The 24,633-nt window shown below is 47.1% G+C and overlaps 1 protein-coding gene across 1 annotated transcript in view; it reads right to left on the reverse strand.

Moving 5' to 3' along the window:
• Positions 1-1,106: 1,106 nt before the first annotated feature.
• LOC8039827 (maleylacetoacetate isomerase) overlaps positions 1,107-24,633 on the reverse strand; it is a 33,830-nt gene continuing 10,303 nt past the window's right edge. The window contains exons 4-7 of the mRNA XM_002413721.5: positions 13,377-13,457; positions 10,102-10,179; positions 8,993-9,119; positions 1,107-1,357 (exon numbers count right to left, since the gene is read on the reverse strand). Coding sequence (XP_002413766.3) covers positions 1,107-1,357; positions 8,993-9,119; positions 10,102-10,179; positions 13,377-13,457 — 537 coding nt within the window. The remainder of the gene's footprint in view (positions 1,358-8,992; positions 9,120-10,101; positions 10,180-13,376; positions 13,458-24,633) is intronic.

The raw sequence follows: 24,633 nt of genomic DNA on the forward strand, positions 1-24,633 counted from the left end.
GGTCTCGTTAAGTAATTAAGTTTCACAAATATTAACTATAGCTTGAATTATAGTTGTAAAACGATCGTGAAATTGGTCAATATTGACTGTTTTATCACTTTGGTGTTCGAAGAAAATGTAAATTCCTCTTCTTACAAGTAGGCCCCACTTTCCACTTTTACGACGTTATTGTCCAGGTTGGGTTTTAATTTCAAGCGACATAGAGAATCGCCTCTTGTGGATCGTACTCAATCCGACGATTGTCATTTTAGCATTTTGTTTTGGGCAGTACACCGTAAAAATAAAAACATATGTCCTCGCTTAAATATGTCAGTCCCCGAAGCGCGTTGAAGGCGCGCGACCGTCGGTGGCTAAAATATCTTCGTCGGACGCAACTTTCTAGACAAATCCTTTTTGCCAATCTAACCATCATCTGTTTCAACACAGGACATGGTCGGCTCTGTATATAACCTCGGGTAAACTGAAACCATGGATTGTGCGGTCTTCAGATAACTTTGCTTCGTGTATGTGAATAAACCGCTGTTGCCTCCTTTCCGTACTCGGTGTTCTGCAAGAATTGTTGCGATCAAAAAAGATGTCGCCTTAGCGTCAGGTGGCGACGATACGTATGGTTGCTTGCATTTGGTGTGCACTACATGTTTTCAGATGGAACGTTTCAAATCGCATGTCTGATTGATCTGATACGTTCGCTTTGCTGTCGTTCTTTCGTTATTGAACAGATTTACTTGTTTCTAACTGCCTTTCTTTATTTTACCAGCAGAAAATGCATTTTCTTCACAAGTTTGAAAGTTACCATGAATCATTAATACCTATTTGAAACGCGAAGCAAGTTACACCAGCTGTTGGATATCAATATAAATGACGAACTGCGACACTTGGAAACGCGTTGTGGGGTTTTCTTGGGTATATGTTTTTGAAGTGCACTTCTTTTAAGGCTTGCGCATGACGTCATACCGAGTGGCTCCCCGACCCGCCCCAAGCGGCAAAGCTCGACGAGAGAAGAAGCGTCGCGCTTGCGAGACCCACTGGCGGCGGCAAGACCTTGTCTTCCAGGCTTTTCGCTCTTGGAGACAACGGCGTCATGGCGGGAATGACCGGCGCGGTCTTCAGCAGCGCATGTACGGGTCCTCCTCCCTCATGTTCGCCGGCGTGTCCGGTTGGCACCGTGGGTGGCCAAGCCTAAACGAGGGCAGTTCTTCGAGAGAGCGGTTTAACTTCTCGACGACGGGGTACGGCGCCATGTCCACGCCGAGGCGCTTGGCCTGGTACACCATGGGCACTAGGCAGACGTCGGCGACGGTGAGGCTGTCACCCACGCAGTATTGACCGGCTGTCTTGGCGAGCACAGCTTCCAAGGCTGGTGCGAAGCAAGAACGAGAGAAAAAAAAGTATTAAATTAGTAAATCAATGTATTTTTTCACGTGTATATTTTTTTTCAGTGCCGTAGGTGCCACCTTTCGCATTACGAAGTAAATATGTGGCACTTTTAAGAGGGTAAATCAGCTTTTCTCGAGGCTAAAGCGCTAAGGGACACGCTCACGGCCCGTTCACACTCTTGCGACCGAGTAAGACTGAGAGAGACCAGACCGGTTTTTAAGCCTCTTGTGATCTCTTAGGACCAGCTCCGCTGCAGTGCATCCGGTCCTAAGAAGTCGCAAAAGGCTTAAAAACCGGTCTGGTTTCTCTCGGTCGTACTCGGTTGCAAGAGTGTGAACGGGCCTTTAGGCTAAAGCCCTAAAGGTGTCTTACAGCTACGCCCTTTGGGCGTAGCTGTAAGAGAGACTATCTAAGGGTATTACAGGAACACGCTTAGATAGTTGGTGAACACCCAAAGACAGAACTTAGGGGTGTTACAGCAACACCCTAAGATAGGTGAACACGCAGACACACCTTACGAGTGTTACCGCAGCACACTTAGACAGGTGCCGCCTCGGTGGCTCCGAGGCGAGAGTGGCGGCCTACGGATCCCCAGGTGGCGGGTTCTAATCCCGACCGAGGTGCCCGCAATATGACGGTGGCTTATTGCGGAGAAGGCGCCGTGTAACCGAGCTTTCGGTTGCACGTCAAAAGATCCCCAGGTGGTCGAAATTAATCCTCAGTCCTCCGCTGGGGCGTGCCAGATGCCCGTCGTAGGTTTGGCACGTAAACCCCCCCCCCCCCCCCCCCCCCCCCCAAATTTGACCCTTAGACAGGTGAACATCGAAAGCCACAGCAGACAAAGGACACGGTGTTCGCTACAGATATGATGACAGGATTACTTGCGGGCATGCCTCACGCAAGTTTGAAGCATTCATACATACCTATGCTTCGAACCTATCTGCAGACAGCTTGTGTACGTACATGACCAATGTGATGGATCATCGTACAAGGTAGAAACACGTCTCAGAGGTCGTGTTTCAAATTTTACTCACCCTTAGACTAGGACAAGGGTTTGGTACCTCGGCGTTCCAAAACTTACCCGCGTCCAGCGCTTTTCACCCAGTGTTGTCACGTGACACGACCCGCCGGAGTAACTCGGATCCATTTGGGTTAGATTTGGAGACAGACAGTGTGTGCAGACTGCCTGTTGTGCTTCCGGTAGTGCTTCCGTACCTCAACCGTGTTTCCCATATTAGGGTCTTTAAGCAAACCGTTGCCGTGTTCCGCGTACCGCACTACCTTTGAAGCATGCTTTTAAGCGCGCGCCCGAGTATTACTGTGACCGCGGGGCGCGCACTTAATAGCATGCTTTAAGGGCTTCGGTAGCGGGGTGCGCGGAACACAGTGGACGGTACAAACCAAAACGCCAAACGGGTCCCGCAATATTGCGGCAGGCGGAACCCGTTTTAATATATATATATATATATATATATATATATATATATATATATATATATGCTGTAAACGACTCAATTTTCGCGGCCACACATTTTCGCGAATCGGGCCAAAGCAGAAAATTTGAAATTATTCGCGGGTTCTAATTTTCGCGAATCGAATGTAGCTTCCGTAGCGTTCACATATGGCCCGAATTGTTCGCAGGACATTTTTTTTTTGCGAATTGTAGGCGATTCGCGAAATTTGCGAAAATTAGGTCCACGCGAAAATTTAGCCTTTTACAGTATATATATATATATATATATATATATATATATATATATATATATATATATATATATATATATATATATATATAACTTCCGCCTGCCTTTTTAGCTGTGTTACTCATATGACTGCAAAGTGCTTTCGGCAAGAACAGGAAAAACTGTTATAAGTGCTATATCGACCACCAGATCACCTAGGCCCGTTTGCTCGAAGCGCTAACCATGGCTAAAGCACGGTGTAAGATAATACTCTTTAGGTGAGGACAGCGCGCTCCTCGCGACGTGCCCGATAAAGTTCGCTCTTCACTCTCTGTCACTATGGTTTGAAGCGGCGCCGGCAGGTGACTCGTCGACCCTTGGGCACGTACGAGACGGTTCGTGCCGCCTCATGTACCACACGCGCAGAGCTCCAGCGAGGTTGTCGCACGTTCAGAAAGACCACGGTGTACCGGGGTGTCATGGCAGCGAGCTAATTTTTTTCGCTCTCACACAGTTTCGCCGTTTGGCCGCCGGTGACACTGTCAGCCGCGGGCACGGTGGCAGCGAAAGATGCAGCCTTTCGGATGCCCGTCGAACGAACACTATCTGATTCCTCGCGCCGCGCGTTCAGCCCCGCCGTGTCCTCAGCTAAAGAGTGTATCCACTGATCTCTATGACAATTGCTGGATCGCGCTTCCCCGCACCGAAAATGAGGCCACCGTCGGCCATCTCACGAGATATGCTCCATACTCTCTTTCACCTTATGATGTACCGCAGGAAAGGCTACAAGCGCGAGCTCCTTGCTCTCGGCGGCACAAGCTCTCGTGCGTTAAGAATAGCTCCCAACGCTATGAGCTCGCGCTTCTAGCCTTGTCTGCGGTACAACATAAGGTGAAACGGAGTATAGCGCTGTCAAGTCTAGACAGTTACCATGGTTACCGTGTGTAGGTCACGTGAAAACAGAGGCAAAGGTCACGTGACCGCCGCCTTGACAACGCTTCAGCGGAACTCGTAAGATGGCCGACCGGTGGCCTCAATCGCGCAGTGGGCTCGAAGCGGGGAAGCGCGATCCAGCAATTGTCATTGAGATCAGTGAGTGTATCTTACACCATGGGCTAAAGTTAGGCGCAGCACCTAGGAAAGGGATTTTGAAATCACGTGACTGGCTCGGTAGGGATGCGGGGAAACATGGCGGTGCCCCGGTAAATGAGCGCCACTCGCTTTGAAACTAATACGTCGTTGTAGCTGCAATATCGGGCGCGTTAGTCAACAATGAATGGTGCAGGAGGCTTTCGCTGCCTTAGCTCACTTAAATCGCAAAGCATGAGCAAAGACCTCGCCGCATTTTTTAAATAGTCCTTCGATTCTGGCCATTCCTAAGCCTAAATGAACGCCATAATTGTCGGCATGGCAACGCCTTTGGAAAGTGGATTGCCTTGACTCAATCGGCCGGGTATTGATAGCACACAAAAGCAGAGAGCGTCTCAATAGACCTTTTCCTAAATTTGCCTAGCACCTAGATGCATGCTAAGAGCGTAGTTACACGCGTTGCACGTGCTGGCGTCTGCAATAGTAACTGTTCTAAAGCAAAAAGTCTAAAACAAATTTTGTCTTGCACGCGCGTTGTGTCAAAATTTTATTATGATTATTTACTTCAAATCTTTTTTGAGAGGAAGGCCAGCGCGCGCGGACCGTAGGATTACACGTCCAGCGTTCTTCTCGATGGTTGGGTAATCTAGAAAAAGGTCTATTGAGACTCTGTCTGCTTTTCTGTGCAATCAATACCCGGCCGATTGAGTCAAGGCAATCCACATTCCAAAGACGTCGCCATGCCAACAATTATAGCGTTCATTCAGGCTTAAGAATGGCCAGAATCAAAAGACCATCTAAAAATTGCGGCGAGGTCATTGTTCATGCTTTGCGATTTAAGTGAGGTAAAGCAGCGAAAGCCTCCTGCACCATTCGTTGTTGACTAACGCGCCCGATATTGCAGCTACAACGACATATTAGTTCCAAAGCGAGCGGCGCTCACTCACGGGGGCACCGCCATGTTTCCCCGCATCCCTACCGAGCCCAGTCACGTGATTTCAAAATCCCTCTCCTAGGTACTGCGGCTAACTTTGGCCGCGGCTAGCGCTTCGAGCAAACGGGCCCAGATGGCCATACTAATGATTTTGTTTTCTGTTTTGTGAGTGGTTTTCTTATGACATTAACGAAAACCATTATAATATTAGCGATCAACCTTCCAATATTCTTGTGCCTAAACGTGAAGCCACACTAAAAAAAAATGAAACCTTTTTCATTTCAACATATAACAAGTGATAGCTTAAATGCTTTCAAATAAGATATTTTTTAAATTAATTGGGATCTACTGTTGTCTTAGAAGACGTAAACTTAGCTTATGATGTGTCTTAGTGAATTTCCCACTGTTTACAAGCGCCAGTTTCGTATAAAGCTGTGGAAGTGTCAAAAAAGATCCGTAAGCCATGGGTGACGCCCGGACATTTGTAAAATATCAACGTAAAAATATACGAATAATTTCTCATAACAAGAGATCGTTATCAGCTTTTAAGATTCAAATTATAACGGAATCAATTAACAAAGCTACTGTGTAATGCGAAAATCAGTTTATAATACCCACGTTTTTCAGACAGAATCTAGACGTACGAATGCTATTTGGAAAAACTTAGAACTCAGTTTCAACTTGTATTCGAAATGGGCAACCTGTCGAGAAAATTATTCCTAAAGGACTGTCTTCGGCGGTCGCTCGCTAGCTACCCTACGTTTACTTGGCGAACTTGGGCAGTGACTGCAGTCAAAATGGCACGTCTAGCAATTGCTTAGAATATAGAAATAACCATTCCTTTGTTTTTAGCCCGTCACAAATTTCGAGGTACCTTATTTTTATTTTTATGCAGTTGAAGAACAGCAGTAGCTGTGACTGTAATGATTCGCAAATTCGACGTATTAAGTGCGTACATGAAATAATAACACCCTGTCTATGTCGCACTTTCAATCTGTCTTTAAATCCAGGATGCAGATGGCAAAAGTAACAGTTCTGCATAAGAAAAGAGATACAAATATTCTCAGTAACTTTGAAATCCGTTCTATCGTCCCGTTATTCTCAACAGGCCTGGAAAAAATATTGTAGACTCGTTTAGTACAATTTTTCGACAAGCATAACTTGCTGACCTCCACACAATTTGGATTTAGAAAAAAGTAAAAAAGACAACATATATATATATATATATATATATATATATATATATATATATATATATATATCTGGAGGAAAATAAGTTGGTGCTGAGTGTATTTATTAATTTCACAAAAGCCTTTGACTTCATTAATCATGATGTATTACTTCTTCAAATCGAATGTTACGGTATCCGTGGTTTGCCCCTACAGCTTTGAAAGTCCTACTTGCAACATCGGAATCAATTTGTTTCCATTAGACGATATTTTTCCAATTTTAAGCCCATTCAGTTATGCGTCCTATAGGGTACCCATCCTTGGGCCGTCCTTTTTTAATATCTACATAAATGACATTGTAAACATAAGACCTGCGAGATTTATAATATATGCGGACGACGGCGGCATTTTTTTTTCTTCGAATAATTGCGATGATCTTGTTAAGAATGCCATATTACCTTCACCAAACGTTCCGCTTGGGGAAAGGATAACTACCTAAAAATTAATACTGATAAAACAAAAACCAAAAATTTTCGTGCAAAAAATTAGTGTTTTTCAAACTATAGAAACATCGTACTTGACTCCACCCCAATTGAAATCGTTAGTACTTTTAAAAATCTCGGTGTTATTTTTCCCTGAACGATTGTCGTGGGACAGTCATATTAACCGTTTACAAAACTGTCTAGTATTATAGGACACTTACCGCAAACGAGACGCACTACCATTTAATGTACAACTTGTAAACCCATATTTCTTTATTTCAATCCCACTTAAACTACTGCAGTCTCGTCTGAGGTAACACCGCATACCGTTACGAACCTGCAAAAAGTATGTTTTTTGCAGAAAAGAAGGAGGTAAGAATAATGTAACGTGTCTTATGACTCGCACACAGAGAGTTTGTTTCATGATCTTAAAATACACACACACAAAAAAGGTAACCTTTATGAATATACATTAAGTATGAGTTTAAAGCTAGAAAAACGTAAACGTTCTACATTTCTATCAAATCTAGCGGAACTGATATCCAAAGAGCATATTTTAACTCTAAATGTGGAATATGGAGGAATTATGGTACGCAAATGCTACATTATATCGTACCTAAAGTGTTAAATTTCCTAAGACAAAATAAGATTTGTATAGATTCTATTCCCAACAAGGACTTGCGTTTATTTCATTTGCGCTAGTGACTGTCTTTATTTTGCAGTAAAATTGCTTTTTGAAATGAGTTTGACAAGGTACATTTTTTTCTGTTATTTATTTTGCGTGTGTGTGTTTATTTCTTTTCTTTTTTCCCTTTCTTGTATTGCCGTAATGCACTGTATGGGACTGACGGCTGGTCAAGCCTCCGCTGAGGCTTTTTCTCTTTTTGCTCTACCATATTTCATGAAAAATAAACATTATTAAAAGCATGCAGAAGTGTTTGGACGAGCAGGACAGCCAGCGCGCAGGAGACGGGAAGGTTGAGCGAGAAAGGGAAAAACGCACATCACGGGCGGGAGAGGGGAAAAAGTCACCCTTTGTGGGATTTCTTAGTGGATTGGAGAGAGAGAGGGGGGGGGGGGTACCAACTCCACCCCGCTCAAGGTTGTCAAGGGGGGTGAGCCATTTTCTCCTGATCGGCTGAGGGGGTTGCTGGGCCCGGAGAAACGTCACGCTGACGTCGCCGTTATTCCTGGATTTCTCCGGGACCCGTTTTTGCGGCTTGGTTTGGACCACCCAAGTTCCTATACTTAAAAATGTCGTTGTGCGTTATGATGTGCCGGTTGTTTTCAGTGCTCCCAGCAAATTGCTGCGGTCGTGCAAGAAGGTTCGCTTGTCAGGAAAGGAGATGTGCGTTTCCTCATGGGGGAAGAAACATGTAAATCATTTTGTCCACTGCCATGTGGGCGTTGTGTATTACTAACGTAGCAGCTTGGGCGAGTTGGTTGCTCATATTAACACACACTACAGCGCACTAAAGCAAAAGTACACTCACACCGTGCACTCACTCCTTACACACGAAAAAGAAAAAAATCAAATTAACAGTGCGGTTCGTTTGATTTTTTCTTTCTTTTTTGTGTGTAAGGAGTGAGTGTACGGTGCGAGTGTACTTTAGCAGTAGTACACTGTAGTGTGTTGTGTATACCATTCCACTGTCTTGTGGTACGACTTATGTGGGCCAAACGGGACGTTGCATTAATGACAGATTCGAAAAGCACTGAAACTATCTTCGTACTACTATGTCTGACCATTTAGCAGTCCCTTGCAATAGGGTGTGGGTTCGCTCCTGTGTTTGAAAATACAAATATGTTAGGACGGTTTAAAGACCAGGAAGCGCGGGAGTCCCTAGAGGCTTTTGATATCAAAACTTTTGGTGATGGCTGCATAAGCCACCCGTCGCATGTTTTGACAGAAACTGATAGAGCATACTTATCCCGAAAAAAAAGAGGGGGGGGGGGGGGGGGGGGCGGGAGGCGCACGTCGAGTGCCCCCTCCCCTTCCCCCCGCCGGATGCGCAGCAAGGGAGAGGGCTAATCGTTGGTTTCTGATATCCTATCAAACTTCCAGTAGTGAGTAAGCACTTGTCGATCGTACGTGTCCTCTTTGTTTGTCCTGGTTTTATGTGCGCTTTTTATTTCAAGATGAACCACTACGAACTAGCCCAGCTTTCGACGCGGCACCAATAGAAAATCTGCCTTTTCTCCCTCCTCAGTCTGGGGAACACTGCCCAGAAGGTTTTCGGTGTAGAAATCGTTCCGTACCTCGAAATCCTTTGTTGATGTAGTGGAGTGCCCAGCCACTTCGCTTCTCTTCATCCAACCGAAAGAGTAGACTCTTGTTCTGTAGCGGATGAATTCCTGACACGATCAGTTCCGCAATGGCGCGGGCCTGAAATTGATTTATAGCCCGTTACGAGCTGTACGCGGTCGATGTTATGATCGACAGTTCTGATAGAGTGCACGCGATCGTCCCGGATATATTGTATGGCTGTTTGTTAAATTGTCACAAACCCCGAGTGTAGTTCTAAAATGGGCGCAATCTCAAACTTTCACCAAAGGTGTAATTTAGTGGTGTGATTTCCCCGGTGAAATTTCAATGCGTAAATTCTTTCCTGCAAAAAAAAAAAAAAAAATTCAGGTTACCAAGCATGTTATTGTCAAAGGCGGACGTGTTCGCAGACGACTGAGTTAAGCCTGACTAAGATGGTACGATTTTACTTGCGATTTCGAAGCTGCGGCGTTAAGCCCAGCAGCCTTCACCACGAATTTTGTTTTGTTTTTTGCCGCACCAGGGACCTTGCAATTGCGGAATCGGAAGCGAAATCGCACCATGTGAACCAGGCATCAGCAAAGGTAGAGAACTTGGTTGTAGAGAGGGTCCGTCTCACACCATGGGGCAATTTATTTGCAATTTATTGGCGGACGCCTCCGACGAGTGTTGGTCTCAAGTGCGCGTGCGCTAAGTTTTCAAGGTCGCAAAGAGGAAAGCAGGCGGAAAGGCGGGGGACGCTCACAGGCGACCAACACGCTCGTCACCTGCTCGTAGCTCGTATTGCAAAGGCGGCGACCCTGATCCTGATCAATAGAAAAAAGGCGTGACACTGATCAATAGAAAAAAACTACGCTTCGAAACTGAAAAAAAAAAAATAAATAAAGGCACCACTAGAATACACATTTAGCGAAAATGTGAGATCAGGGGCAAGCACCGATCTTTCCAGGCCGGCCTCAGGATTTCTGACTCTAATATTATCAGCCAATTACTCTCTTGTGATACATTATCCGAGCGTAGCTAAGCCGATCGTGTCCTGAAGGACGCCTGACCTACAATGACGTCAAACGTATTCCCCCATAATGTTTTTTTCTAAACTCACTTTTTGACGTAGAATGAGGTCCTTCGGCAGCAATTTTGGCTCCGGGTATCTCTCGTCCAAATACTCGATGATGGCGAGCTTTGAAAGAAGTTATTCACAACGTCTATTAGCATGCGTATTCCTTAAACCGAGCGGTTGGCACCGCGAATGTGCACAAGCTCACTTTACGAAGAGCCACACGAAGAGATGCACCAGTTCCTGTAATTACGTCTTTCGCAAATATAGTTCAACTGAAAACACTATAAGCAAATTTTAGATTTCCGTGAACAATTAGATGTTGGTTTACATACTTGCGTCTCAGTGTTGCACAGTGTGTTGCAGCGTCTTGCAAGAAAAACAAAAAAGAAGAAAAAACTAGCACCATCTAGCGCTAGCTCTAGAACACTTCCGATCATCGTATATTTCTAGTTTCTTAAGCATTACTCCTGTACACCGTGGTCTTGAAAAAAAGTTTGACAATTTTTTAAGCGGTCATTTTTCATAGATAGCTTTGCAGCTGCGATCTCGCAAATATTAAGGCACCTTCATTCTAGTTTTAATTAGAGATGCCGCAATATTTCGGCAATATTTCCGCAATATTTTAATTAGAGATGCCGCAACCAAGGGCTTCGAAAGAATCGCAAAATTTCAAAACGTCAAAACTATTACAAAAAAAAAAGTGTACGATTTTTTTATTTTAAAAATTTGTGGCGCTGAAAAATACGATTGCTTTCAAACTTACGATATTTTTTTGCGCTATGAAATTCGACGTCTTTGAGCTTATCACGCTAAGAAATTCGAAGCTTTTCAAACTTTCGAACCTATTAAGTTCAAAAGGTCGACGAACTTCGACTTTCTGAACAAAAGTTCGACGAAGTTCGAAATAAGTTCGCCCCCATAGGTTCGAGTCAACAAATATAAATAACGCATACTGTCAAGTGAAGTTGAAATCGCACTGGAGTTCCACCGCTGATCGTGCCACAAATGACTCGCTTGTGAAGCGCTGTATGATCACTTTGGGGTGGAACGGAGTCATACTTGACACCTTTTTCATTCGAATTCCACGCCTCTCCCGCGCACAACTCCGAGGGTTGCCCAGAGGTAACCTATCGGCCAACAGATCCCTGATCTGCTGTGGGCTTGAAACTCAACCGCGGCGCTTCGCTGGGAGCGTCCTTCATAGCATTAGTTGTTTTTAAATGAAAGTCCCCCGCTTTCCTTGAGTCAAGTAAAAACGCGACGCCGATGCGCTACAGCGAACGCTGAATTGGCGCTTACAAGAAACGAATGCGCCGCTAAACTCTGTTTTGCTCGGACAGAGTGTGACCGCTCGGACGGCAAATTCCCGGACCTGGGCGCTCGGCGTAAGGATTTTGTCGATCGTTTCGCTAGTCGCACTCTTCCACCATCATTTTGAATGAGCGTGATTGAAACATCACGTGCACCGTATTTTCAGTCACCGAGAGTTACTTCAATGCATTTATCAGGTTTGTTTCTCGCGACCACCGCCAGGGTATTATTTCCGGCTTCTGGTTGGTCACATCCGAATTTCTGAAGACGCCCTGGAACACGCCCAGCCCGCCTTCGGCCAATGGCGCCGCCTCATTTGTCTCCTATACTTCCCAACAAATGGCCAAACTCTCTACATATACGGCTTTGAGAGTGGCCAATGTCTCCATTCATCGAAGAAGAAAAGTTCCAGGCAGCGACAATATGGTTAGCCCGATAACGACCGGTTTTCACCTAATAAACTGTACTGTAGGGGGCGGGTGGTCCCCTAATTTAGTCTGGCTGCATCCTCTTTAACTTTGCCTTGTGTCGGGTACTGTGCCAGTTTTCAGTCTTTTTTCCACCCCACGGGTCATTCCGCTGAAAATAAACGCACAGAACAGCTAAAAATATTTGGGAAGCCTGGACGTCTTTATATGCATGCGTTGTCCCGTATATTTGGTTGTCTTATGCCAGCCTTGAATTTAGGCTTCGTTTAATCGCATTGCCACTAGTTCGCAAAGTAGTAGTAGGTTGCGTTCACCTGACCGCCTCAGGGCTTTTCAATGAACTGTTCATCCAGTTCAATGCTTTTCTCACAAGTTACGACAAATACCGAGTAATACAGGTACCGCAGGGTTGAGAAGGAAAGAGTAAATTTACGACATAATGGCAGTGGGCAACTTTTTCCATAAAATTTGTAGCACATTTTGCGATATTTTGTAGATTTATTCATAAAAAAAAAACATTGTTTAATCTCTGGAATTTGATTTACGTCCGTGAAATTCAGTCTTCGAACTTAAAATCGAAACTTCCTAACTTTTCAACCTTGTACTTCGACAAAATTGAAAACTTCGAATATTTCACATTTGAAACTTAAATAAATTCGAAATGTCTGAATTTTTCAAACGGTCTGTAAAAAAAAAAATTAAAATCTTTGAGCTCGAACTTTAAGAACCTTTACATTTTCAAATTATTTGAATTCGAACCTCAGCGGGGTTCTAAAGTGGCGAATTTCTCAAATTCAATCTTTAGCGAGGTTCTAAATTTTTTATATCTTACGAACATAATTTTTGGGAGGTTCGCGGCATCAATAGTTATAAAACGCAGTTCCATAAGAATTTAATAGATGGCGACAGTGTTTTCTCTTAGAGGCGGTTGCAAGAAAATACGACGCGCTCGAGCACGCTCAAATACAAATGTGTGAACCAGCCTTCCGCACTCAAACGGAAGTGTGTGAACCAACCTTCCACACTAAAATGCAAATCTGTGAACTACCTCTCCGCATCCAAGCGCAAATGTGGGAATCAGCCGTCCGCACTCAAACGCAAGAATGTAAACCAGCCTTCCATACTCACATTCAAATATGTGAACCATCCTTCCGCACTTAAGCGCATGTGTGAACAAGCTTCCATACTTAAGCGCAAGTCTATAAACCAGTCGCGCACTCGAACGCAAGTGTGTGAACTATCCTTCCGCATTCAAACGCAGGTGTGTGAACCAGCCTTCCACATTCAAGCGCAAGCGTGTGAGCCAGCCTTCCGCATTCAAACACAGGTGTGTGAACCAGCCTTTCACACCCAAGCGCAAGTGTGTGAGCCAGCCTTCCGCACTCAAATGCAAGTGCGTGAACCAGCCTTCCTTATCAAAAGGCAAATCTCATTCAAACGCAAGTGCGTGAACCAGCCTTCCGCACTCAAACACAAGTGTGTGAACCAGCCTTCCACACTCAAATTCAAATGTGTGAGCAGGTTTCCGCGCTCAACCGCAAGTGTGTGAACCAGCCTTAAAGGAGTGGGACATTATACCGATTGTGATAGCTGTTCGCCGTCGATGTCGAGCACGGGGACCTGGGCCATGGAGTTCAGGTTCATAAATTCCGGGGAGTGCTGCGGGTGAACGAAGACAATGACGTCATCAACAGAGATATGGTTGTACACAGGGGTGTCTTAATTTGCTCAAAACAGCAACTCCTTGTTATGCTGTGCACCGGCTTTTTGGAGTGAATGCTGGAACACGCGCGAAAAGTCACACGAAAATCGGAAGACAATTGGACAATGTGAAAATTGTTTTAAGCTCTTTTTCTAATTTATTCGAGGTACCCTTCAAAGCTCGAAAGCATTACAAAAAGGGGGGAAAGAGGGGAGGGGTACATAATTCAAACAAATATACACAGCCATAAAATAAAAAAAGTACATATATTACAGCGTGCAAACTTCAAAAATGGTTTTGTTAGAAGCACATTCAAAAGTTACGTACCGCAAACCCCCTTTTGTGGTTCGCCTCGTGAGAAAGAAAAGATATGGAACTGCATTTTCTAGGCTCTGATTTTGGTGCGTTTTTTGGTAGTTTTCGCGTGTTGCAAAGCAACCGGCGCAAACACGTAGCTTCATTTAACGTCTCATTTGCATAAAAGCGCGTGCAAATCAAACACTAAATGAAGACACAGGCTTGCGCCAGAAACTTTCGACAACATTGTACAGAGGCTTAGGAACGAAATATAGGTCAGCAGAATGCTTAGTCTGCCTCTTCGTCTCTGTGAAGTTGCGGGCATCGGGTGAAAGTATTCGAAGAAAGATTGTCGAGAAAGCAGGGACTTAAACCGAAATCTATAACGTGTCGGTTAAGGTTAGGTTTACCGTTTTCTGTTGATATCGATTTCATTTCGGTTTTTTTGCGGTATTAATTTTTCGCGGTTTCGGTTACCGGTTACACGTTCTTGAAATTTTTTTTTCGGTTTCTCCAGTAATTTGTTTTATTGAAATGCTAGAAAACCTTTTTATAATGAACGGTCTAAAGTAGTCCCAAATATCCAAAAGTTATTGTTATTGTGAACGTCCCGTTCACAATAACAATAACTCAAAAACGTCTTAGTACGTCTAATTGGTCAAAAGTTGCACACGTTTGTAGCTCCAACACTTGTTCACTGGATCCAATAGCATTACTTAGTTTGATACCCAAGCACATATGTTATCCCCGCTACTCGGGAATCATCGCATTCTATATAACGTGGAGACTCAAGAACAGACAACCGTTTCGCTGGTGTCCACACCCGTTCTAACCCGCGCTCGTCCTGAGCGCGCGCTCGCTTGACGCGCCTCACGAGCCATCTTTATTCTCCTCTTTTTCAATCCCCACATCATTCCCCCTCTCGGGGGGGAGGGGGGGGGGGGGGAGGGAGGGAGGGAGTTTCTTAATCAGGTGGTTTTCGTTGGTCCCCTCCCAAAGGAGACGCCATGATGGTGGAGTTTTTGGCAGGGGGCATAGTGATGCCGTGAGTCCAGTCACTGCACAGCCTCTGTCGACGATAGGGTTGCGTTGGGAGCTGTGCCTCGGCAAGTGATGCCGGGGTGGCCAGGACAGACGTGCTTTGTCGGTCACGACTCGTCGGTGGGGGGGGGGGGGGGGGGGGGGCGGTTGGTGAAGTCTTGGTGATGGGCGGTCGTGGTACCCCTGCGCAGCGCCAGGCGGCGCCGCCTCCGACGCACAGCGGAAGCCCCCCGACATTTTCCATGCGGCCGGGAGTCTAAAGTGGCACGGCAAGTCGTCGCACGCTTCAACGACCATGGCTTGGATACGCGCGCTGCTGGTCGTCGTCGCTCTGGCCGCCCCAAGAGATGGCTTCTATGTGGCGAAAGATGGGTTGTATGTTGACTTAGCGGAATGGTTTGAGTATTCTTTTGCTTGTGAGGGTATAGACTCTAGAGTTTGATGTGGTGGTTACATTTCGTCGTCGCTTCGACTGATGTTCGCCAGTTCTGGTGGTAAGGTTAGTGTTGGGCGCAAGCGTTCAGGGCAGGCACGGCCAACAGTAAGGAGGGCGGCCTCGATGTCGGCAGGTGTGAGGGCCCGTGATTCAGCCCGCACCAGCGCCCGCTGGCGGTCTTGTCGGTCGTGGTGAAGTGCTCCTTGATGATGTCGTTCGCATGAAATGAGTGGGACGCGGAAAAGTTCACAGATGTCGGTGTATTCTTCATCGTCGTAGGCGGCGGGCAGATCTGCAGCACAGCGCTCCGTCAGTGTCCGTCGCCGGAAGAGATGGGGAACGTCCTCTGGGGACGTGTGGCACTTGAGGCTGGTGTTCCCAGGCCATCCAGGACGCGAATGTGACCATTCGCCCGGCCTCCATCGCGCACCAGGTGGCAGCCTCGGCAGTGCGTGGCGGTTGCTGACGGCGGTTATGTCGCCTGGCGCGGCGACAGTGGCCTCGTGGGGTGAATTGGGGGCGTAGGGGGGAGCGGCTGCGAGGCCGCCTGAATGAATGGGTGTTGGTGCGTCCAGGTGGCATGCCTGGATAGAAAATAACCACGAGCAACGATCTTTCGTGTGGCAAAAATTGACAGGGAACTGTGTTCCTTAGGACATTTCTAAAGGGTGACATGTCTAGAAATAAACGGCTTCAGATCACAAATGTTAACGGGTCCAGTTAACGACCCGTCTTCGACATGTCGTAACCTATACACCAAACGTGATACCCGTGAAACAACTTCCAAGTGACCTTCCCAACGAGGAGCTAGCGATGCCGCGAACCCCTTTGCTGCATTACTAAGCGGGTGCACGCGCCGGAGAACGCAGTCTCCTATTGAAAATTCTAGGGGTCTCCTGCCTTGGTCATATTGGTTCCTCTGATCGAGCTGCGCTAACTCAATATTTTGTCGAGCCACTCGCACAGCGTCGGTGATTTTATCACGAAGTTGTTCAATGAATCTCGCGTACGAAGTGTTTGGTCCCCTATTGTCCTCAGAAAAGCTGTTCTCGAGGGGAAATCGCAGCTCGCGTCCGAAGTTTATTTGGGAAGGTGTGAACCCTGTCGTACGGTTCTCCGTAGTACGAGTGGCGAAAGCCATTTCCGGGATGTAATTGTCCCAGTCTTTGTGTCTCTCGGTGTACACCACTAGCATTGCTTTGAGGTTTCGGTTGACTCTCTCAGCTATGTTGGCTTTATGCTGGCTTGAGGGTGGTAAGGAGTGGTGCACTTGTGCTGGATGCCCAGTGTTGTGCAACAGTCCTCAAAAGCCTTACTTGTGAAGTAGGATGAGTTGTCGGAAATTAATTGGGAACAGAACCCGAAGCGGGTGAAGGTGTCCCTCAATTTGTCCCAAATCGTCCTGGAACTCAGTTGGCGGAGAGGGTGAAGCTCCACCCACTTTGAGAAGTGGTCGGTGACTACCAGGAGATACCTGTTTTCTTCGGGGCTGCGTGGAAAGGGACCCATTCTGTCACATGAAACAATCTCCCATGGAAAACGACTTTCCACTGACTGCATCAAACCAGGGGGTTTACCTCCCCTGGGTTTGGCTTGTTGGCAACGTAGGCAACTGTGTGTGTAGCGGAGAACATCCTGGCGCAACCTCGGCCAAGTGGAAACGCGACACAGTTTCTGGTAGGTTTTCTGACCGTCGCTGTGGCCCGCTAGCGCACTGTCATGAAAATACCGGAGGAAAGTTTGCCTTAATGTACGGGGTACAACCACACAAAAAGGGGACGTGGTGAGGTCGGCTTCGTCTGCCTGCGGTATGTAGTGAAGGAGGAGTCGAATTCTCGCTGTGCACATACGCGTCCACCGACCCATGCGTCCCGTTTCCATCGGTTTGATTGGGCTGAGTCGAGCACTGAGATACTTTTTGGCACATGTCGTCTTTTTGCTGGGCTTCTCGTAGCTCGTCCCGGTTCACAGAAAGACCCCAGGAGACTTCAGTGTAGGCAACAGCGACGAGTTCCGCTGTGTCATCCGCCTTTCGGGGGGGGGGGGGGGGGGGGGGTATTGGTGCTCGTGACAGAGCGTCTGCAGCGACATTGAACTTTTCTGGTTTGTATTCAATCAAAAAATCATATTTCGGTAAAGCCAGAGCCCAGCGAGCGAGGCGTCCAGCGGGGTGTTTAAGGTTTTTCAGCCATGTTAATGCTTGATGGTCAGTCTGGATTGTAAAGGTCGCTCCATCTAGGTACATGTCAAACTTTCTCAAAGCGAATAATATAGCTAGACATTCTTTTTCGGTTACCGTATAGTTACATTCGGCCGCGGTGAGAGTATGACTCGCGAATGCAACGGGCCGCAACGCTGCGTTATGTTCGTGGAGTAGTACTGCACCTATATCGTAATCACAGGCATCCGTTTGGAGGACGAATGTAGCATTGAGATTAGGAAGTCTCAGAGATGCAGTATCCGCAATAGCGCTTGCTAACGCTTTAAAAGCTTGTTCCTGAGCGGAAGTCCAGGTCCATGGAACCTCCCGGCGTAATAGCTGGTGAAGGGGCCGGGCCAAATCAGCGCAGTTGGCAATAAACTCGCGGTAGAATCCCGCCATGCCAAGGTACCGTTGTAAACTTTTTTTTTTTGTCTCGTGGCTGGGGAAATTCTATAATTGCTCTGAGCTTCTCTGCTTGCGGCTGGAGTGATCCTTGGTCGACCACGAAGCCAAGAAGCTCCACTTTGGGTGATGCAAGTTGCACTTTTGACGGGTTAATTGTGAGACCAGCTTCACTCATGCGCTTCAGGACGACCTGCAAATGGTGAAGGTGGTCCTCGATAGTATTAGAAAACACTACTACGTCGTCCATGTAGGCCATTGCATAGTTAAACTTTGCGTCACCCAAGACTGTATCCATGAGCCTCTGGAAGCTCGCAGGGGAGTTAGATAGGCCGAAGGGGAGTCTGACAAATTCGAACAGACCCCTGGGGCGAACAAATGCTGTCTTAGGGACGTCATCTCTTGCTACGGGAATTTGCAAAAATCCTCTACTACAGTCGAGGGTTGTGAATATCCGCGCAGACCCGAGGGCATATAAAACAGACAAGGCTGATGGAAAGGGGTATGCATCTCGCTTCGTGACCGCATTCAGAGGACGGTAATCTACGCAGAGCGTGCGGTGCCATCCTTCTTGGGTGCTAACACAACCGGAAAAGCCCATGGACTTTTCGAGGGACGGACCGCTCCGGTCCGGATCCTCTCATTCAGTGCTGCATCCAGGAGTGTGCACTTATGAACACTAAGGGGCCGCGTGTTAAATGGGATAGGCGGAGTGTCTCCAGTATCAATTCGGTGTTCAAGGACGTTAGTCTTCCCAGGTGTTTCTGTAAACATATGTGAGAAATTCTCCAAAAGCTTCACTATACCGGAACGGTCCGAGTCGGTGTCAGAAAATGACCTCATTGCCACGTGCAGATACCCGGACGAGGGGAATTTCTCACATATTGTACTCTCTAGAAGACGAGCTGCCGTAGGCATTGGTCTGACTGCAAACTTGCAAGTAGCGCACTGCGAGCCATATCGATATTCTTCTGCTGACAAATCTAGGACTATCTTTTCTCTGGAGATGAAATCTCGGCCGAGAAAAATGGGGCAGGCGAGACCCGGCAGATATGTGAAATGTTGTCGACATTGTCGTCCATCAAAGCTCAACTTCAGTCGAGCTCCTTCAGTGGCGGAGATAACTTGGTCAGATGCCTTACGCAGCTCTCTCTGAGAACGCCGCATTGAGATGTTCCGATCTTTGCACAATTTCCTAACGAAGTCTCCAAAAAGTGAAATTGCAGCTCCGGTATCCACGAGAGGTGCGATCTGTTGACCGGCAATGTTAACCACAATGTAGGGTTCTGCTGTATCTCTACTTTCGTGACGCATAGCGTCAAGGGATGGTATAAAGTACGTGACTGTACGGAACCTATAAACTCGAAGTAGCTTGTCATAGACTTTCAGCCGACTCACCCATGATACCATGGTCGCTAGGATTCCCATGATCAATGAAATGCTCAGGATTGTCACGTCTCGTAGACCCGCCCAGGTCACCGTTCGGTGGTGGGCACGGGGTTCCGGTTGGACCGCACGTGCTATACACTTGTCTACTGGTTCTCCAGCAGGCCGCGCTGGTGTGGTCGTATCAGCCGTTTTTCTGGCATGTGGGTGAACGACGGGTGGCCACGCCGCTGCCACTTCCTGCGAGCAGCCGTTGTCGTCACGTCTGTTCTCCGGAGTCGTCTCGTCGGGGACCAGGACGCCACCAAGAACCGCTCCGTGGGAAGCCTTGGAGAAAGCACCGGTGCTGGTACTACCGGGGGCATCTCCGCAAGCGCCGCCGAGAGCGTCACCGCATAATCCGTGAGCGGGAGCATCATCGGTCCCTCGAGCGGACGCCACGCCGGGACCTGGGGCATCTCCGCGAGCGCCTCCGAGAGCGTCGCCGCGTAATCCGTGAGCGGGAGCGTCATCGGGGGCTCGAGCGGGCGCCACACAAGGTGCTCCAACATCGGGCTCATCACAGGAGGCTCCCGGCGGGGCTGCTCGTGAGGCTGGGCCGGGACTGCTGAAGAACCGAGACGGTGGGGTGACCGAGGGCCTGTTACGAGGAGAAGCCACCGACAGACAGGGCCGTGCTATCGGTGGCCTACCTCGTTTCCCGAGTTGTTGTTCGAAACCCGCCGGGTGCAGTGCCGGCGAAAGTGGCCGAGACTTCCGCACCGGAAGCAGTGGAGCGGAGCTGAGGTGGCACTTGGGTATCGCTTTCTGGATGGGGCTTGGTATTGGCGGCCACGCTCGCGGACTTGAGCACCGTCGCCCAGTCCGTGGGTGTAAGAATCCAGCGCTCGGGGTACCCTTCCGGGGAGAACTGGGCGTGACCCATGCTCATCCATGGATTGCCGGGTCGAGCCTATCCAGGCGCAGGACGGTTCCAGGCAAGCCTCCGGCGGTGGAGGAGGCCGATATCTTAGTTCGGCCAGGATGTCCGCCTGGATCTGGTGGGCTACTTGGGCCAACTCGTCCAAACTCCGGAACACCCGCCCACGCAGGTAGGGATGAAACTGCGGGTGGCTTTGCCGGGTAGCCCACGACACCTTGTCTGAGTCGGACGCGCTAGGGTCAGCCCTGTCATACAGAGTTTGTAGCGCCCGAACAAACTCGACTAGGGACTCGTCGCGGTGCTGAGTGCGCGCCCTAAGCTCATCGAGCATTCGCGGGCCGTAATCGGGAGGCAGAAATTCATTTTCGAACTGCTCCGAAAAGTCTTGTAGCGTCGAGAAGGGTGGTTGTCTCCGACGCCATGTCGCGGCGCTTCCCGTGAGGGCGATCGGTAGTACGCGTGATAGAAGTTCAACTTCAGACATTTCAGACACCGCCTCGTATTCACGCAATTCGTCAAGAAAATCGGCAACCGATTTTCTATACGCGTAGCCTGAATATTTCGGAATCACGGCATGTAAACGCAATGTCTTCGTCCGAGGTGTTGGAACGGGAGGTGGTAGCGGACGGCGTTGTTCCTGCAGGAGCCGCGATTTCTCCGCCAAAAACAATGCCATTTGTTCTGGCAATGGGCCCAACACGGTGAGAGGTGCAAGCAGCACAGGTGGGGAAGGGCCCTCAGCGGGCAACGAAACCTCCAAGTCTGTCGTAGGTATATCAGAGCCCGGTCGCGAGTCCTCCGCTCTATCACCAGTCGCGGTAGCCCGGGCTGTGTTCGCTGCATTGGAGCGGCTATGGGATCGCGTCAGCGAGGCGAAGTTGACATTCTAACGGTCACAATAACAAACTAGGCAGTGAAGTAGTCTAATGTCCGTATAGGCTCAGCAATTGCGAAGGCCAGCCAAACGTACCTGACTGTACTGGAACCTGGGTTCGGGCCCCACGCTGTGGCGCCAATGTGGAGACCCAAGAACAGACAACCGTTTCGCTGGTGTCAACACCCGTTCTAACTCGCGCTCATCCTGAGCGCGCGCTCGCTTGACGCGCCACACGAGCCATCTTTATTATCCTCTTTTTCAATGCCCACATCAATAAATATAAAAAAATAAACATTTCTGCTTTGTTATTTGTAAACAACAAAGTATTTTGTTGTCTACGTTTCTAAACAATCTCAGAAAGTTCCCACTGAGTGCTGGAAGAACCATTCGTACCTTATCGTCGCTATAGTTTATTGCAACCTATAATATGAATAAGAGGCTTCGCCCACACTGAAGGAAGGAGCAGAACTATAGCCCTCCTCTAGTAGAATACTGCTAAGCGGAATAAAGTAACAAAATTGTGAGCTGGTTTAGTCGGTGACACTCAAACATGATGTAAATGCAATAGCGCAAAACAATGAAGACTTGGGCGAGGAACGAGCGACACAGAAAGCTCTACAAATCTGTCTTGTGTTGTTCGTTCCTCTCCCTAGTCTCCGTCTTGTGCGCTGTTACACCTGCGTCATGTTCGCTATTTCCAAGCGATTGCATCTGGTTATTGAAGCGCACGTTTCTCGGTGTCCGGTTCTGTGACGCTAGAAAAATTGTGCATTTATATAGTAGCGCCATTTTTCTTCGGGTATTGGAGGCGGAGCTTTTCCTACAGATATGTTTCTACAAGGGCTGTCACGAACTTTTGTCGACCCAGATTTTTACATCGAACCTCAAGGTTCAACTGGTTCGACAAGCCTTCGAACTTTAAACCAGGTTCTACAAGGTTCGACTTTGTGGACGGTGTAATAGACTCTGGTACAAGCATTTCTAGGTTTAGAGAAAATGTTTTTACGGAAGAGCTTCTTTTAGTTTATGCATAGTTACAATCACCGGAACATATTTTTAATAATCTAAAAGTTAATATCATAATTTATTCTTGCTATATTACCGAAAAAAAAACAGTTTTGCACTTACTACAAGTAGAATGTTTGACTTGAACATTTGGTCATCACCATCCAATCCAAAGCCAACTGAGACAGCCCTTCGCGCATGCGAATAACAGTCAAACCTTAGTCGAACACTTGAACTTTCCAATAAAAGTTCAAAAAAGCCGAACCCGGTCGAGGTCGTACCTTAACCGGTTCGCGAAATTTCTAGTTGCAGCGCACATATGACATTAGGTGGGAACTCCGCCGATTTTTTTACTGATAGTCCTCGATTTGGTTGGAATTTGTCAGACCGCGTCATAACCCTTTCTCAACCGATAGCCAAAATATTTTATATAAAAAAAATTTGAAGTTATTGAATATTTAGTTTTCTCCGGTCGCGAGGGTTCCAGGAGGTGAAATGGCAGCAATGAAAAAATCCCTAATTTTCCCTACCTGCGTACGTCACCGGCGGGCGGGCGGACGAGCGACCCGGGCAGTCGCGAAGTGGCTTTCTGGGCGCCAGCGATCGAGATTATTTTTTTCACAAATTCAAGGTCGAAAGAGTCTTTGTGATGGACAGCAATCTGTGCTCCGAGGTAGATTGTAGGAACAGTGCCGGGAAAAGCTTCTTTTAAATCCTTGTTTTCGTGGGGGAAAAAAAAAGCGCTCTCCGACTGCAATGGAGGCCAGCCAAGTCAATGTGCTTTTGCGCGAACTGTGTGTCGAGAGAACTATAGTAGGTTACAAGTCAAGAAGGCAGCGTCAAATGCCCCTCAAAGGGAATCATATATCCCTCCACCACCTCCGCATCCAATAGCGTCCCATCGTTTCCGTGACGTCGTGGCCAACTGGCGAAGAAGGTCTTGCCTTTCTCTACATGCTTGCTTTATCTTTCGACTTTGACTTAGCATTGTGGAAGCCACGAAAGGGAGATTAGAGTTTCCCCCTGCGATGGAAACAAATACAAATTTCGGGGATTAGGTTCCCCCTCCGATGGATACAAAGATCGCTTTCTTAAAAAGTGGAATTGTAGACAAGTTGGCATCACTCTGTAGCCAATATCTATCCATTGAAGCGGAACAAGGGGCGTTTCCAGTGAACTCTTTTTTCGACTGCGGAGGGATTTGAAACCGGCGCATCACGCTTGTGGGAGGAGCTTCTCCTACCTTCTTAACTTGTAATCGACAATATTGTCACTTGCAACATGCGCACTTACGCTCGGAATACTGCATAGCCGCGTGTTGCGAGTTGAGTATCCTTCTGCAGCTGGAACCGCTTCAAGAGCGGCAAGCGCTGACTCAAGCCGGCTGTGAGTACTACGGTATCTGCCCATAGAGGAGCGCTAATAATATCGTGAAAAATAGTGCACATTCTAGCACTATTATCGACATTCGGCGAAGTCACATTTGTTGCTCACAATTGCTTCGGTGTTTTTTAAATTTTTTTTTGTCATAAACATCATATCCCTTTTTGATATCGAATCTAGCTCGGGCTACTCTCGGAGTTCAACTCACGCGGCCGATCTCGACACACTGCCACTTGTGTCTGGTATTACAGAGGTTTATGAAGCAGGTGTCGAGCTCCGCTAATATACGATAAAGCCGTTGCCTGGTTTGTCAAATGGTTTTTGGCATTCAATATTCTCTCGCAGAAGGGGAGGTGAAAACGTCATTATTTTATTCTATTACGGAGAAATGTTATATGTGGCTGAAAAGTTTTTAAAGCCATGAAAATATTAATGTCATTGAGGGGAGGCATAAAAATGTGTAGCTGATAGAAACTGCGCAAAGCGAAAACTTAATTTAAAAAATCTTATCTAGAATTACATCATTTCCATGCGCACTCGTGGATCAGTGTTCGAGCGCGTTGCAATCTACTACGACATAAAAAAAAGAGAGAAGCATGGGTGCAGATTGTTTTTAGCAACTTTCGTTAACTTATTTTTAACTAAAACTTTTATGATGCGTTTCTGTACTTTACGCACTATAGTATCTTTTAAGCAAATATTTATTTGAAATTAAATATTGTATTTGTGTATTTTAAACGCCATTGATTGCACCTTGATAGTTGGCTTGGTGCATATCGAGTTATTTTAATTGTCATTTTAGCACGATCTTCATAAACAGTAACATGCCCCCTGGCCTACACGAATGCAGTTCATTCCATTTTATACATTTCAGTGTTTACAAGAACCACAGTCCACGTGTGTAAGGTCAAAGCCCAGTACGCGCGTGTTCACCACTTTGGAAGGCGAGCAAAGTACGCGCCACACGCACGATCACTGAAAATGACACCGACCAGACAAGAGTGCTTTTCTGGAATGGTCTATAGATATTTTGCTAAATAACGTAAGCACCAAAGGGCATATGCATGCTATAAAAGCAGTTACACGGGCTGACATCTGCAACAGTAACCTTTCTAAAGAAAATCGAAAGAAAATGGCACGTTCCTTCAAGTAACACGAACGTCTGTGGCACTTGCACGCCC

Source organism: Ixodes scapularis, unplaced genomic scaffold (assembly GCF_016920785.2).
Source record: "Ixodes scapularis isolate PalLabHiFi unplaced genomic scaffold, ASM1692078v2 PGA_scaffold1__304_contigs__length_218370807, whole genome shotgun sequence".
Classification (NCBI taxonomy): Eukaryota; Metazoa; Arthropoda; class Arachnida; order Ixodida; family Ixodidae; genus Ixodes; species Ixodes scapularis.